Here is a 17,210-nt window from a genome sequence, read left to right on the forward strand (position 1 = left end):
TAATTTCCAGAGGCATTGCTTGGTCACACTAAGAAGTCTAACACCACCAGGTTAAAGTCTGTAGCGCACAATGACTTACGAGAGACGAATAGAGATGAAGTCGATGAGGCTTTATTAAGCGTGACTTGTTCCCCGCAGTTCAACAACAGATTGGAGCTGCGGGGAGAACTCCTGTTTCTTATACTCCGCCTTCAGGGCGGAGCTAGAGATCAACAGCCAACCAGGACCCGGGATCTGTCAGCCAATGGCATCATGGCTTCACAGTCCCACATGACCCCTAATGCATACTACCACAAAGTCCAACAAGTTTATTTGGAATCACTAGCTTTCGGAGCGTCGCTCCTTCAACAGGTGAGTGAAGAAGTAGGTTACACAAACACATATAGACAAAGTCAATGATGCAAGATGATACTTTGAATGAGAGTCTTTGCAGGTAATTAAGTCTTTACAGGTCCGGACGGTGCAACTGGGGAGCGGGATGATCACAGTTTAAAAAGGTGTGAATTGTCTCAAGCCAGGACAGTTGGTAGGATTTTGCAAGCCCAGGCCAGATGGTGGGGGGTTAAAGTAGTGAGACATGAATCCAAGGTCCCGTGCAGAACTTGGCTATCAATTTCTGCTCAGCGATTCTGCATTGTCGCACATCCTGAAGGCTGCCTTGGAGAACGCTTACCCAAAGATCAGAGACTGAATGCCCTGGACTGCTGAAGTGTTCCCTGACTAAAAGGGAACATTCCTGCCTGGTGATTGTCACGCCATGTCCGTTCATCCATTGTTGCAGTCTTTGTCCACCTTGGTGACCTCGGGCGAGTGCCAGTTCTGGCTCCACAAACGGGGGGCCAGATGGAAGGGCACTCGTGGGAGTCTCAAGGGGATTGGAGGCCCCCTGGTGCATGCCCTTTGGGCAGGGTCATACCCTGGCAGTGCTGGTGCCACCTGGAAACATTGGCCCTGCCAGCCTGGCACTTGGGTTAGATAGGGGGCCTTAATGAGGTCACACATAGCCTTGTTTTCTGTCCTGAGCAGCTCTGCTCCCTGGAACACCTCAGCGTAGCGAAGGACCAGGACTCTATTTTTAAATGGTGTCCTGATCTCTGGAGCCCCCTGACATGCCCCCCCCCCCAAATCCCCAACAAGGGGGTACCTGTGTCTCCACTGCACTCCCACTAATACCCATGCAGCGCAACCCCAGCCTGATCACCACTGTGAAAAATGCCAGCTTTGCAGTGCCAGCCTGGTTTTATGACAATGCCCTTGTCACCTGGATGGAGTCAGGCTGGCACCCCAGCTGGCACTGCCAGGGTGGCAGTGCCAAGGTTCCCAGGTGGCACTGGCAGTGTCAGTGTACCACCCTGCCCAAAGGACATGCAGCTGGGGGCCTCCGATCCCCTGGGAGACTCCCACAAGTGCCGTTCTGTCTGGTCCCCTTGTATGGAGACCAGTATTGAATGGCACTTGCCCGAGGTAACCAAGGTGCAGGGAGTAGATCACAACGCCTTGGGTGCCTCGGGAAACTGCATATATGTCCAACTCGAAAATGCAGATTTGCCAAAAATCCCACCCACAATGGGCGTGATTCACATTGCAAAGTCTTGCGAGATTGTGTTAGATCTTGCCAATGCGAGGTGTTGCGAGCTGGGTAGATCCCAGGAGCGAGGTCTCCCGGCTTCTGTCAGCCACGGTGCGCTGCTTTTCAGGTGCAGCATGGCTGTTCGATTGCGCCCGTTGTCGCCACAGGAAATAAAGTGCAATTCCCGCCGGGCGGATTGGCACAATCCAGATCACAATCCACCCACAGAACAGTTTTTGGAGTCGGGGCTGATTTGTATCGTAGGACCCGAAGAAGCCGGCAAGGCTGGATCCCATCTCGGAATGATACTACAGCCCCTCCCATAATGCTGGCAAGGTTCACCCCCAAATTGCTGGCCCCCCAAATCGCTGGCCAAGAACTGCCTAATTGCTGGCAAGGCCTCCCCCAAAGTGAATGACACTCCATTATGGGTTCGCCAGAAGGACCCCTCCATCCCAGTCCCCCCTTTAAGCCCGGGAGGTGCAGGCCACGAGACTCAACGGAGTTTGATGCCCGATGAGAATCCTGTTTTGGACCTCATGCCGAATTCAATGGGCCAGCAGGAGTCTTGGCTCGGGATACCCACCCCAGGGAATTGAAAATGGGAGGTTATGGCCCAAAACCCTCGGCAATTAAATCCACTTCCACCATAAACCATTCAGCTCCTCTTACCTTTTCACACTTGGGTGTGCGGTTGAGTCACAAAAATAATCAGTCAAATCATTTGCATTGAAAGGGAGGGAGTTTTTAAGAGGGGAATTTATGTGTTATTTTTTGGTTTCCTTCCTCGATTAACTATAGCAACCTTTTAGTTTCTAGAAGTGTCAGCTCGCCTTGCGGTCATCATAGATTTAAGGCAAAAAGGGCTGGAAATTTAGAGGGGATTTGAGGAAAAACCTTTTCACCCGTGGGAATCGGAAACTCACTGTCTGAAAGGGTGGTCAATGTGGGAACCCTCACAATTTAAGAAGCATTTCGATGAGCACTTGAGACACTGTAGCATACAGGCTGCAGGTCAATTGCTGGGAAATGGGATTAGAATAGAGTGGTGCTTGATGGCTGGCACAGGCATGATGGGCCAAAGGGCCTTTTTGCACTATTAAACTCTGACTCTATGAGTCTATTCTATCTAGGCCTGTATGCAATACTGAGGGAATGCAGAATTGCTCCAGTGCTGCCTCTTGTCCTTATGGATATAAAAGACCTCTAAACTTCTTTTTGAAGAACTGGTCAAATTAGTCTCTCAAACAATGGTTGAAATATTCTGTCCTCGCTCACTGCTGAAAGTGAATGGAGTTTTATCTGGAATGCCAAATTTTCATTTCACGGGTCATGTGATGGATGAAACCAGAGAATCCCACCCATAATATGCTAAACAAAAGAACTATTCTTTAATTTGATATTTTCTGTCAAAAAAAGAATAGCAACTAGCAAATCTCGGCTACTAAGCTGTTAAGGGAATTTCACTGTTCCATCTGAGTCCGGGGGAGATTTTTAATCTCTTTTCATTTAAATTCAGGTCTCTGTTACTTCTTAAATTGACCATGTGATGAAGAGTTTAAATAAGACCATCCGAATCCTCAATTTGAGTTTTAATTCATCCCGAATGTGTTAAATTCTATAAGGCATAAACATTTAGGTGGCAGTAACTGAATAATTCTGCATTAATAATCTAAAATTGCTGAGCATATTTGTATGTTGTGTTTTCATGTAAATTGTCGGAAGTATGTACATTGTAATATATCCATTTTGAACATTATATTCATCAGTATCCTAACATCTTCCTGACTGTAATTTTGAATGGAGTTTATAGTGACGTGTTTTCACAACTGTTAAAACCTGAGTTTCAACAAAATCATGATGCCTGATAGTTCATGTAGGCCTGCCTCCTCATCTTGCCCTACAGTTGTGGAGTGCTATCTCTCAAGCTATATATAATCAGTTGTTTGTCTCTAATGGAGACAGATGCCTATGTTTATGGCCTAAGGCTAATTACTTGCTAAACTAAATAAGAATTTCTGGGTTTGAAATCAAGCCAAACATATGTTTGAATATATTAAGAACAAACTTGGGTTAGAAGTACAACTAGAAGAAGTATTGGAGTTTACAGCACACATGGAGATTACAAAGCCCACGTCTGGGCCTGTACTCGATGGAGTTTAGAAGAATGAGGAGGGATCTCATTGAAACATACAGAATACTGAGAGGCCGAGATAGAGTGAACATGGAGAGGATGTTTCCACTAGTAGGAGAAACTAGAACCCGAGGGCACAGCCTCAGACTGAAGGGACGAACCTTTGACAGAGATGAGGAGACATTTCTTCAGCCAGAGGGTGGTGAATCTGTGGAACTAATTGCCGCAGAAGGCTGTGGAGGCCGAGTCACTGAGTGTCTTTAATACAGAGATAAATAGGTTCTTGATTAAGAAGAGGATCAGGTGTTATGGGGAGAAGGCAGGAGAATGGGGATGAGAAACATATTAGTCATGATTGAATGGCAGAGCAGACTCAATGGGCCGAATGGCCTGATTCTGCTCCGATATCTTATGGTCCATATCTCTAGCTGACTCTTTGCAAGAGCAAGCCAAATCTAATTTCAATCTTCCTCTTCTTCTACATCAAATGATTTTCCATATGTTGGTCTCCGGTTTAAGTACAGGAAGTCCTCTCTTTACGTTGCCCCTATTTAAGTTGTTTCACAGTTTAACTGACCATGGTTGAGGTGGGGGTTTACATTTAACATTGGGAGTTCGTTCAACCTTGTTTCATGCTCATTGTATTTTTTTAAAAAAAATTTTTTGAGGCATTTATATTATAAATTTTAACAGAGTAAACGACCAAATATCAAACAATTCATGCTCATTGTAGAGTCGCGTGATCCGATCTGCTCGATTTTGGAGTGGATGCATCCTCCCGCCCATCAACCCTCCCTCTTGCAGCTTACCTCAAACCCTCGCTCATAGGGGGGGATTGGGGAGAGGGAGGGGGGGGGTTGGGGAGAGGGAAGCAGCGAGTGCGAGAGGCAGTGACCTGGAGGGTTGTAGACTGGAATGGATGGTGGTGGCTCATGGAGCAGGATGTGCAGCATGAGGAGGTTTGGTGAGCACAATCAGTGATGATTGGGCAGTGGCAAAGATGAGGAGCGGTGAATGGGACATGGAAACTAATTGGAAAGAATGAGCATTTTTTTCCTTTTTAAAAAAAATTCATTTTATAAGTTAATTTTTGAAGATAGGAATTTAGCAATTATAGTAATTCAACTTACAGAATAAGAGATATGTCCTACTAGAGCCTTAACTATATGTTTTATATTACTTATAATGGGGAAAATCCGATTTGAAGTTACACATTTCAGGAATGCATCTACAACACGGTACGGCACAGTGGTTAGCAGGTTCAATTCTGGCCTTGGTACTGTGTGGAGTTTGTACATTCTCCCGTGTCTGCATGGGTTTCCTCCCACAGTCCAATGATGTGCAGGTTGGGTGGATGGGCCATGCTAAATTTCCCCTTAGTGTCCAAAGATGTGTCGGTTACAGGGAATGGGCGGGGTAGAGAGCCTAGGTAGGGTACTCTTTCAGACTCGATCTGCACTGTAGGAATTCTATCGGTTAAGCAAGGACTTGTTGTACTCCACGGTCCAAGGTATTGGCCATGCTAAATTGCCCCTTAGTGTCCAAAAAAGGTTAGATGGGGTTACAGAGATAAGGTGGAGGAGTGGGCCTAGATAGTGTGCTCTTTAGGAGTGTTGGTGCAGACACGATGGGCTGAATGGCCTCCTTCTCCACTAGATAGTCTATGATCCTCTAGGTTACAAATGTACTGTGTAGAAAAAAGAAACACTGTTTGATTCTCAGTGATTTACATACATTTTAATATTTTTCTAGGTAGCTGATGATGGGTTCAGTTTATCAGGAATTGTGCGAAGGGATTTCAGGGAGAACATTTCCAGGAAGTATCTGGGTTTTGACGGATCAGTTGAGGTGGCTAGTGCCAAGCCTTATGCCTTGACCATTCACAATGTCTCCGGTGAAGATATGGGAACGTACCGGTGTTCCATGTGGGCACCACTTGGAAAGAGAAACAAAGAGGCGGATATGAGACTGATGATCAAAGTGGGTCAGTATCTTAACAAAAGTTTAAAAGATAGCGTATAGTTTTGTTTTTTAAAATATTTTTTTATTAAGGTTTTTTAACAACACAATTTTCCCCTTACAAACAGTAGCCCCCCCCACCCCGTAACAAAATAACGCAAAATCTCCCTGAGCAAGATATATACATGGCAAGATGGTATATTTACATAGCTTTATACACTGGCTCTTGGCCGCACGTACCATTTCCCCCCACCCTCCATGATATCTCCCGCTCGTCCATCCCCTCGAACAATCTCTCGTTTTCCCCCCCCCCACCGCCCCCCCAGGGTTGCTGCTGCTACTGATCGACCTTCTTCTAACGCTCCGCGAGATATTCTAGGAACGGTTGCCACCGCCTGTAAAACCCCTGTGCAGACCCCCTCAAAGCAAACTTAATTATCTCCAATTTTATGAACCCCGCCATGTCATTAATCCAGGCCTCCAGGCTAGGGGGCTTCGCCTCCTTCCACAATAGCAAGACCCTTCGCCGGGTTACTAGGGACGCAAAGGCCAGAATTCCGGCCTCTTTCGCCTCCTGCACTCCCGGCTCATCCACTACTCCAAATATTGCTAGTCCCCAGCTTGGCTTGACCCGGACCTTCACCACCTGGGATATTACTCCCGCCACACCTCTCCAGAACCCCTCCAATGCCGGGCATGACCAAAACATATGGACATGGTTCGCCGGGCTCCCTGAACATCTTTCACATCTATCCTCTACCCCAAAGAACCTACTCAGCCTCGCCCTCGCCTCGTCAAATGCGCTCTGTGAACCACCTTAAATTGTATCACACTGAGCCTGGCACACGAGGAGGAGGTATTAACCCTACCCAGGGCATCCGCCCATAGCCCTTCCTCAATCTCCTCCCCCAGCTCCTCTTCCCATTTACCTTTCAATTCTTCTACTAGCGCTTCCCCCTCTTCTTTCATCTCTTGGTATATTTACGACACCTTGCCCTCCCCGAGATCACCCTATCTTGAACTTCTTGTACCGGGAGCAATGGAAATTCCCTCACCTGTCTCCTCACAAAAGCCCTCACCTGCATATATCTAAATGCATTTCCCGGGGGTAACTCAAATTTCTCCTCCAGTGCCCCTAGGCTCGCAAATGTCCCGTCAATGAACAGGTCCCCCATTCTTCTTATCCCCGCCCGATGCCAGCATTGGAACCCCCCGTCCATCTTCCCCGGGACAAACCGGTGGTTACCCCTGATCGGGGACCACACCGATGCTCCCATTGCACCCCTGTGCCGTCACCACTGGCCCCAGATCCTTAGCGTTGCCGCCACCACCGGGCATGTGGTGTATTTTGTCGGCGAGAGCGGCAGCGATGCCGTTACCAATGCCCCCAGGCTTGTTCCTTTACAGGCCGCCATCTCCATCCTCTTCCATGCCGCCCCCTCTCCCTCCATGACCCACTTGCGGATCATCGCTACGTTTGCTGCCCAGTAGTAACTCTCTAGGTTTGGCAAAGCCAACCCTCCTCGGTCCCTGTTGCGTTCCAAGAACCCTCTCCTAACCCTCGGTGTCTTATTTACCCACACATACCCCATAATACTTCTACCTACTCTCTTGAAAAAGCCCTTGGTGATCACGATGGGGAGGCACTGAAACACGAACAAAAACCTCGGAAGGACCACCATTTTGACCGACTGCACCCTACCCACCAACGAGAGCGGGAGCATGTCCCATCTTTTAAAATCTTCCTCCATTTGCTCCACCACCCTCGTCAAATTCAGTTTATGTAGGGCCCCCCAACTTCTGGCTATCTGGATCCCCAGATACCGAAAACTCCTCTCCGCCCTCCTCAGCGGCAGGTCCCCTATCCCTCTTTCCTGGTCCCCTGCCTGTAATACAAAAAGCTCACTCTTCTCTACATTAAGCTTGTAGCCCGAGAACTCTCCAAACTCCTTCAGAGTCTGCATGACCTCCACCATCCCCTCCATTGGGTCCGCCACGTATAGCAGCAGGTCATCCGCATATAGCGATACCCGATGCTCCTCTCCCCCACATTGAGGAGCGAAATCGGCCTGTACAATCCACATTGCAGTGGATCCTTGTCTCGCTTTAGAATCAAGGAGATTGTTGCCTCCGACATTGTCTGAGGCAGGGTTCCCTCCTCTCTTGCCTCGTTGGAGGTCCTCACCAGTAGCGGGGCCAGCAGGTCCACATATTTTCTATAGAATTCCACTGGGAACCCGTCCGGCCCCGGGGCCTTCCCCGCCTGCATGCTCCCCAAACCCTTACTCAACTCCTCCAACCCAATTGGTGCCCCCAAACCCACTGCCTCCTGCTCCTCCACCCTCGGGAACCCCAGCTGGTCCAGGAATCGCCTCATCCCCCCCTTCCCCCCCTGGGGGCTGGGATCTGTACAGCTCTTCATAGAAGTCCTTGAATACCTTATTTATTTTCGTTGCACTTCGAACCGTGGCTCCCCTTCCATCTTTGATTCCCCCTATTTCCCTCGCTGCCGCCCTCTTACGGAGCTGGTGTGCCAGCATCCGACTAGCCTTTTCCCCGTACTCGTAAGTCGCCCCTTGTGCCTTCCTCCACTGTGCCTCCGCCTTGCCCGTGGTCAGCAGGTCAAACTCCGTCTGGAGCCGTCGCCTTTCACCAAGTAATCTTTCCTCCGGGGCCTCTGCGTATCTCCTGTCCACTTGCAAGATCTCCCCCACTAACCTCTCCCTTTCCATTCCCTCTATCTTCTCCCTATGAGCCCTGATGGAGATCAGCTCTCCCCTGATCACCGCCTTCAACGCCTCCCATACCACCCCCACTCGCACCTCCCCGTTGTCGTTGGCCTCCAAGTACCTTTCAATACACCCCCTCACCTTCCCACACACCACCTCATCGGCCAGCAGTCCCACATCCAGCCGCCACAGTGGGCGTTGGTCCCTCTCCTCTCCCAGCTCCAGTTCCACCCAGTGCGGGGCATGGTCCGAAACGGCTATGGCCGAATACTCCGTCCCCTCCACTCTCGGGATGAGCGCCCTGCCCAGAACAAAGAAATCTATCCGGGAGTAAGCCTTATGCACGTGGGAGAAAAAAGAAAATTCCCTGGCCTGCGGTCTTGCAAACCTCCATGGGTCCACTCTCCCCATCTGATCCATAAACCCCCTAAGTACCTTGGCCGCCGCCGGCCTCCTTCCCGTCCTTGATCTGGAGCGGTCCAGTACTGGGTCCAGCACCGTATTGAAGTCCTCTCCCATTATCAGTCCTCCTACCTCCAGGTCCGGAATGCGCCCCAACATGCGCTTCATAAATCCCGCATCATCCCAGTTCGGGGCGTATACATTTACCAACACCACCCACGTCCCTTGCACCCTACCACTCACCATCACATATCTCCCTCCTTTATCTGCTACGACAGTCTTGGCCTCAAATGACACATGCTTTCCCATCAGAATTGCCACCCCTCTATTTTTTGCGTCCAATCCCGAGTGAAATACCTGTCCTACCCATCCCTTTCTTAACCTGACCTGGTCCGCCACCTTCAGGTGTGTCTCTTGGAGCATTGCCATGTCTGCCTTCAGTCCCTTCAAGTGCGCGAACACTCGAGCCCGCTTCACCGGCCCATTCAGGCCCCTCACGTTCCACGTTATCAGCCGGATTGGAGGGACTCTCACCCCCCCCCCACCCCCCCCGGCTGACTAGCCATCTCCTTTTCTGGGCCAGTCCCTTGTCCGCGTCTCCCTCACTCTCCAGTCCCCCAGCCGGGGGACCCCCGTCCCAGCCACCTCTTCTGTGTCCCGCTCTCTTTCGGCCAGTGCAGCAGCAACCCTTTTTCCTCCCTCCTCTCTCCCCACTAGATCCCCGTCTAGCTTTTTTGCTCCCCCCATATCCCTCCCGTAAGTCAGCTGACACCTGCTGACCCCGGCTTCCCCCGCCATCCCTTTAACCCCCCCCGTGCGTGAATCTCCCAATCAATGTACATTCCTTTGTTCCCCTTCCCGCCTTTTTTGCCGCGCGCGGGAAAGACAACCCCGCGCCTTCCAAAGCCTGCCCCGCCCCCATGGCGCAGCTCCTGTCGTGGCCTTGTCCCTCTTCCTTCTGGGCCCATTTCAGGACCCTCTCTCTGTCCGTAAACCAGTGAAATCTCACCACCATCGCCCTTGGCGGCTCTTTTGCCTTGGGCTTCCTCGCTAGCACTCGGTGCGCCCCATCCAGCTCCAGCAGTCCCGGGGGGGCCTCCGCACCCATCAGCGTCCCGATCATTGTGCCCGCATATGCCGCGACATCGGCCCCCTCCACTCCTTCTGGGAGACCCAGGATCCACAAGTTGTTTCTCCTTGATCTGTTCTCCAGGTCTTTGAGTCTTCCCGCCCACGTCTTGTGCAGCGCCTTGTACCGCTTCACTCTCTCCGCCAGGCCCACGAGCTCGTCGTCGTTCTTACTCACTTTTTCCTGGATCTTCACCTCTTGGGCTTTCTGGGTTGCTCCAAGTTTTTCAACCATTGCCAGTATAGGCGCCACCATCTCCTTACGCAGCTCCTCGAAGCAGCACTTGCTGAACTCTTTCATCTCCTCTCTGTCCGTGGGCGCCGCCATTTTGTTTTTTCCTTCTTTTTCTTCTTTCTTCTCCCGCTGCTCCAGGGCCGCTTTTTTCGCCGTTTCGCTGCGGGTCCGATCCATGCTGGTCTGTAGGGGACCTTTCTCCTTCCTTCCCCACGGGTTGGTTTTTTAAAAAAATGCCGTTGGGGCTCCCTTAGCGGGCCCAAAAGTCCGTTTTTGCGGGAGCTGCCAAATCGCGCGGCTTAGCTCCGCATCGCCGCAACCCGGAAGTCAAGATAGCGTATAGTTAAATGAACAGTACTGTATTTGTCACATCAAAACCATGGGGGGAGTTATGAATTGGCGCTTCTGGTGCTGAGCTTTGCATTACAGGAGCACAAACCAGGAATTGGTGAGAAATACTGCGCTTGGATGGAAAAATGTTTGGGATAGGAAGTGCTAATTCATCTAACCTATCCTCCTATGCAAAAGACGAAGTGTTAAGAATGTGTTCCTGTTTCCGTCCACAGATGGTGACTGACCCCCTGGGTATTTCCAGCACTTTTTTTTTGATTTTATTTTGCACTAACAATTTGATCACTTAGCAACGGGTCAAAGTGGTTCTGCGTTGATTAGATTGATTGTCCAGGGACAGACAATGCCGCGCGCGCACGGGCCACAGCCTGTGCAACCTGCATGGGTTCCTTTGGTGATTTCAATGAGGAAACTTATGCAAGTAATAGCCAGTGACACTGTCTCTGCCTAGCGACATCAACATAGAATCAACAGTCAACGCTTTGAAAAGGTGGTACTCCACACCTGGAATTCCAATGAAATCATGAGTGGGTAGTGATACCCAGAATTTACTTCTCTATCATGATATCATCAGAATCATGGGCGTCATTCTCCGCCGGCGGGAGTCTCCGTTTTGCCGGCGCCCGGGGGTTTCCTGACGGCGTGGGGCTGCCCCACAATGGGAAACACCATTGACCGGCCGGTGTAACGGAGCATCCCGCCGGCGGGTCGGGGCAGAAATGTGGCGGGGCGGGATGGAGAATTTTGCCCATTATGTTGCAATATGGGAGTTCCACACACAAGGCTGCTGTGTTGCTACCTTTAAAACAAGGCTGCATCAGACATGACTAGGAAATGCTGATAAGGGATCAAAGAGATTCAAGACAGTCCCTATCATCAAGAGTGACCTTGGGGGAGATAAAAGCAAAAATTCTGTAGGCTGTCAGCAGGCCAGACAGTGTCAGTCCCAAACACAAATCAGTTGACATTTCAGCATAAAAGCCTCATTGGAATTGCAAAATATCACAAACAACATTGAATCATAGAATCCCGAAAGTACAGAAAGAGGCCATAATAATAGGTGGAATGAGGGAGCAAACATACAGACAGACATAACATGAGTTAGTGTGTCACTGCAAGGATCAGGAAATGATTAAAGGACAAAAATGATGTGCACAAGAGAAAAAAGACATACATACTGAGAAAATGAGACATCCATAGAATTCCGACAGTGCAGAAGGCCATTTAGCCCATCGAGTCTGCACCAACCATCGAAAAGAGCACCCTGCCTCGTCCTGTTCCCTGTAACCCAATTTACCTGCACATCTTTGGACTGTGGGGGGGGAAACCGGAGCGCCCGGAGGAATCCCATACAGACCAAAACTCCACACAGACAGTCACCCAAGGCCGGAATTGAACCCGGGTCCCTGGCACTGATGCAGCAGTTACATCACTTCAATGAATTCAGGAAGAGACGTTTTTGGGAAAGAGTGCTTGGTGAATTATGTAATAAATTAATATCACATTGTGATCCTTTTTTTTACCACTGAGCAACAATTCATACTGGTGCCCTATCAGTAGCGCCCGAGATTATATTGTTGTGTATTCCTTTTTCCCCCAGGGCAGTTAATAATAGCTGAGTAAATATCTTGTCCCTTTGTTTTTTAAGCAGCACCAAGTCAATGAGCTCCCTCATGGGGTCTGTTGGAATTCCCATAACTGTAGAGAAGAGCAATCTGTGCAGTATTATCAGCTTCACACAATGTATCACAAGTGACAAGAGGAGCTGAATTTACATCCCCAATCGGCTGCCTCCTGACATCTGTGGCTGTTTTCATTGTTCTGTCCCTCATTGTCTTTGCTGATATGTCTTTAATTTTTAAAATAGTTTGGATTTGTTTCTAAAATAACTGTCCAGCTGCTCTGAGACTTTGACATCCAGTCTTTACATATTCACCTTTTGTGAATGGCCTTTATTTATTTCCCAATCCCTTGAGCTGCCACAGCAACAGCAGCAGGACTTGAGCGACTCGATGGTTTCATCCACTTAGTGAACATCGGCCTAGATTTATTTGCCTTGTCCTGCAGAACCTGGCGGATGTTGGCTTATCTGACCAGGGAACATCAGAGGAGGAAGGATCAGTGGCATCACGCGATGGTGTGGTCACGGGGAATTTGTTAACAAGTCAACTGGAGAGCTTTCTGCTGCAAGTAAGGCACCTGAATGACTGTGTCGAGGATTCCATCAGCGACAGGCTGCTCGCCTCATTTTCACCTGAAGTCTACTGTTGATGTCACTGGTGTTCAGTGTCTGCCTGGGGATCCCAGTGATATGTCTGAAGATAGACCACTGGATAGTACCTTCCCCAAAGTCGAAGTTGACCATATAACCTTTTAGATGCCCTGCTCACCTCATGTTAAACAAAGCACTGATGAAACCATTATGAAATGACGTTGCCTCTAAATGACTGAGGTTCATTGTTTTTTTTCCCAATTAAGGGGCAATTTAGCGTGGCCAATCCACTTGTCCTGCACATCTTTTTGGGTTGTGGGGGTGAGACCCACGCAGACATGGGAGAATGTGCAAACTTCACATGGACAGTGCCCGTGGCTGGGGTCGAACTCGGGAACGTGACGCCGTGAGGCAGCAGTGCTAACCACTGTGCCACCGTGCCGCCCTGACTGAGGGTGATTGTTGGTGGACATCAATTCCAGCATGTTATGGAATGGAGTTGTTTGCCTTTTAAAGGTATAACTCCATTGTTACCAGTCACTCAGCCACCATAGCATGTACAGTGGCCACTGTAAGAAAGCATTGGGTGTTGGGAGGGCATATCAGCAAATTAGTGCAAGGCCCAGTGGACCCTGCAAGGTTTTCTTTCCTTCTCCCTTTAGATTTTGGCAACTGTGCACTTCAAGAGCTGATTCAGTTAATTTTTCATACCTGACCCCACTATGAACTATAGTGATCTCCCAGTGATAATCCCAATATTGGTCGATAGTCATTACGGTTGACCATGGAAAATCTCTACTAGTTACCACAGTGTGATTTTGGGCAAGTGTTGATTTAAATAGTTCACGATCTCTCTCTAATGTTTTGATTGGAAAGGTCTTCATCTTATTCACTTTGCGCCTGTTGTCAAAAGAACGAATAATTTATCTATAACAGCGTGTGCAGCTATTTCCATTGAGTGAGTGCAGCACAAAACAGCAACAGAAAGCTTCAAAAGATGCCATAGCAACAACAAAGAACACCATAGCAACATAGCGACTTGAAGTACAACAGTGCAGCATTGTGCGTCACTCTGCACTGATCCAATTTAGAATTTGGCGACCACTCACAAACAGACTGCATGTGCAGAATTAGGGCAACATTTAACTAAATTCGGTTTTTATATTTGCTCAGAATTTTACAACACAAATGTATTCTGTTGCAACACAATTCAGTGACTATCTATCCCCTATTTTCAATAGTGCAATTAATTTTCTAGGGTTCTGCTGAGGAGGAGGTGGGAATGGTCTACTGTGTGATAGTAATCTTTCAGATCAGTCTGTATATGTACAAAATGGCAAAACAGAAGTGAATCAATCACAGTATAAACAAAGTGTAGTGATCTCTGTGCTTTCTATTATTTATTCACTGTAGGGGAGACTGAAGAAACCAAGGATTTTATCCTGGAAAGGAAGCATTTGAGAGGTAATCTTATTGAACATATGACCATGAGTAGAACGTCAGCCTCTCAAGCCTACTCCACCATTTAGCTTGCTGATGGTTAATCTACAACTGAAGTCTACTTTCAACTTTTGCTTCATGTTCCTTAATATAGTTCTTACCGGACGGGAGGCGGCCGCACAATGGAGGGCTCCCGTTCGGGAAGGGCATTTTCGGGGCTTTAAGCCCAGCCCCAGGTGTCATGATATTCAGGTGAACATCACAGCACATACATAACTCACATAATGATGGACAGATCAACGGACCAATCAACACACACAACACGACAGCCAATCACGGACAAGAGCATACACAGTACAAAGCAGGGAACACGACACTTCCTGGGGACTCGAGCAGGAGTGAGCTCAGGGCACAGACCTCATTGCCAGCCACTCAGAGGTTCACCATGTGCTGAATACCAGAGTTTACTATGTTTATAGTTCAATTAAATAAAAACTGCGTTGTACCATACGCAACCGTGTTGGTTCGTCTGTGTGTCAGAGTACCCAACACTTCACCAGGGTCCACGGAGGCGGCAAAAGCAGGAAGAAACAGTGAAGAAAAATGTCGAGGGTAAGCAAAAAATTGTCCGTAAAGAAAACAGCTGAAGGCCCGTCTGGGAGTGGAAGGGTCACCAAGGAAAATGGAGGCTGGAGCACCAGGGGAGCCGCATTGCTTACGGCTGAAGAAATAACTAAGGTGATGGCTGCGGAATTCGAAAGGCAGTTTACAAGATACATGGAGACAATGAGGAAGGAGATGAGAGAAGTTTTGAGTGTGCTGGTGGAGGAGGTGATTTCCCCGGTGATGATGGCGGTGGCGAGCGCAGTGGCGGAGGTGCGAGAGCAAGGGGAGGCGCTGAAGGAAGTGGCAGAGACATTATTGCAGCACGGTGATCAACTTGCCTCGATGGGGAAGGAGATGCAGAAGGTGATGGACATTAACAAGGATCTGCGAGGGAAAATGGAAGACCTGGAAAACAGATCCAGGCGACAGAATTTGAGGATTGTGGGGCTGCCCGAAGGAGTTGAAGGACCGAGGCCGATTGAGTATTTTGCCGCGATGCTGGCAAAACTATTGGGGGAGGGGGAGGGTCCCTCCCGATATGAACTGGATCGGGCTCATCAGTCGTGGAGGCCTGTACCAAGGGCGAGTGAACCGCCAAGGGTAGTGACTCTGTGCTTCCGTAGGTACAGTGTGAAGGAGAAGGTCCTGAGCTGGGCCAAGCAGAAGCGGGCGGTGCAGTGGGCTGGAGCTGGTATACGTGTACGTGGAGCTGGCAAGGAGGCGGGCTGCCTTCAACCGGGTGAAGAGGGCACTGTATATTAGCAAGGTGCAGTGCGGCATTGTATATCCAGCGAAGCTGAGGGTGACTTACAAGCTCAGGGACTTTTATTTTGGAACGGCGGAAGCAGCGGAGGAGTTTGCGATAGCAGAAGGACTGTGGCAGAATTGAGAAATGGCCATGTGCCGATGTGACCTCATGACTGACTGTATTTTCTTTTTTTGTTTCACTGCTAAAGGAGCCAATGTTGTATATATTTGGACAAGGGAAGTGATGGGACTTTCACTCTAAATGAGGGCTCTTTGGGGTGTAGGTGGATATGCGGGGTTTGTGTGCTAAAAGGGAATTTCTGGGCTTTCCTCGGGCCTGGCAAGGGGGAAAGGGACCCGGGCGGGGGCCTCCACGCTGGCCGGTTTAAGCCGGCCAGTGAATGGCAGTGAGGTGGGGGAGGGGCTGTGGCCATCGGAGCCTGGCAGAACAGAGTCCGAGTGGTCTAGCCGGGGTGGAAAGTTGGGAAGGAACCGAGGTTGGGGGGAGGAGTTTTACAAGAGGCAGTGGACGGGAGGAGTTGGAGACTGTGGGGACGGTGGGGGGTGTACAACTCTTGGGTATCATGTATGGTACTCTTTCAGAGGTTGGATGGCGTTGAGTGTAGGGGGGGAGGGGGAGTGGACTCTATAGGACAATGGTGACCATGGGCGGTCCCGGACCCCTTTTTCTTTATCTCCTTTGTTTTTTGTTGCCACCGTGGGAGGGTTTGTTTTATTGGAGGCATATACTGACAGGTGGGCCGTTGTTTGGGGTGGTGGGAGGATGGGATAATTGGTATTGTTACGGGGATTGATTTTGTATTTGTTACCGTTTACTGTTTGTGGGTGGGGTGTAAATTTTGAAGGAAAATGTGAAAATGGAGAATAAAAACATTTAAAAAAAAAAAAATGGTTCTTACCTTAAAAATCTGTTGAATTTGGTCTTGTAAGCTCCAATTGTCCCAGCATTCAGAATCTTTTGGGAGAACAAATTACAGGTTTCTTCTGTCCCTTCCAGGGATAGGAGGGGGGAGTGAACCTGGGTAGAGTGCTCTTTTGGAGGGTTGGTGCAGACCTGATGGACTGAATGGCCTCCTTCTGCACTGAGAGATTCTATAGTCTTAATGTCCCTCCATGATGGAGCAGCCACAGTCCTTTTGGGTGGGCAATTTCAAAGATTTATAGCTCCCCAAGTAAAGACGCTTCTCCTCGTTTCAGTCCTAAATGATCAGCCTTGTACTGGATCCTATGTTCTAGATTTCCCAGCTAATGGAAAAAAACTGTTAATATTTACCCTGTTTAGCCCCTTCAGAATCTTGAATGAGATCACCTCTCATTCTTTTGGACACCAGAGAGTAAAGACGCAATTTACTCAGCATCTCATCATAGGGCAACCCTCTCTTCCCTGGAACCAATCTAGTTAACCTTCACTGAACTACCTTCAAGACTAGTGTAGCCTTCCTTAAATATGGGGACCCTAACCATGCACGATATTCTAGGTGTGGTCTCACCAAAACCCTATATAATTATAGACTTCTTTAATCTTGCACTCTAAATCGATAGCAATAAAACCAAACATGGCAATTACCTTCCTAACTTCTTGCTGTACAAGGATTCAAACTTTCTGTGTTTTTTACACCAGTACATCCAAGTCTCTCTCAACAAGAACAGTTAAAAGTTTCACGCCTTAGGGTTGT

The 17,210-nt window shown here is 48.9% G+C and overlaps 1 protein-coding gene across 2 annotated transcripts in view; it reads left to right on the forward strand.

The window, feature by feature from the left end:
* LOC140425390 (CD83 antigen-like) overlaps positions 1 to 17,210 on the forward strand; it is a 29,152-nt gene that overhangs the window by 1,167 nt on the left and 10,775 nt on the right. Inside the window, exons 3-4 of one of the 2 annotated variants that reach the window (XM_072509604.1) lie at positions 5,457 to 5,688; positions 14,134 to 14,184. In XM_072509604.1, the coding sequence (XP_072365705.1) occupies positions 5,457 to 5,688; positions 14,134 to 14,184 (283 nt within the window). The remainder of the gene's footprint in view (positions 1 to 5,456; positions 5,689 to 14,133; positions 14,185 to 17,210) is intronic. The other variant, XM_072509605.1, reaches the window with a different exon arrangement.

The sequence above is a fragment of the Scyliorhinus torazame genome, chromosome 6 (assembly GCF_047496885.1).
Source record: "Scyliorhinus torazame isolate Kashiwa2021f chromosome 6, sScyTor2.1, whole genome shotgun sequence".
Classification (NCBI taxonomy): domain Eukaryota; kingdom Metazoa; phylum Chordata; class Chondrichthyes; order Carcharhiniformes; family Scyliorhinidae; genus Scyliorhinus; species Scyliorhinus torazame.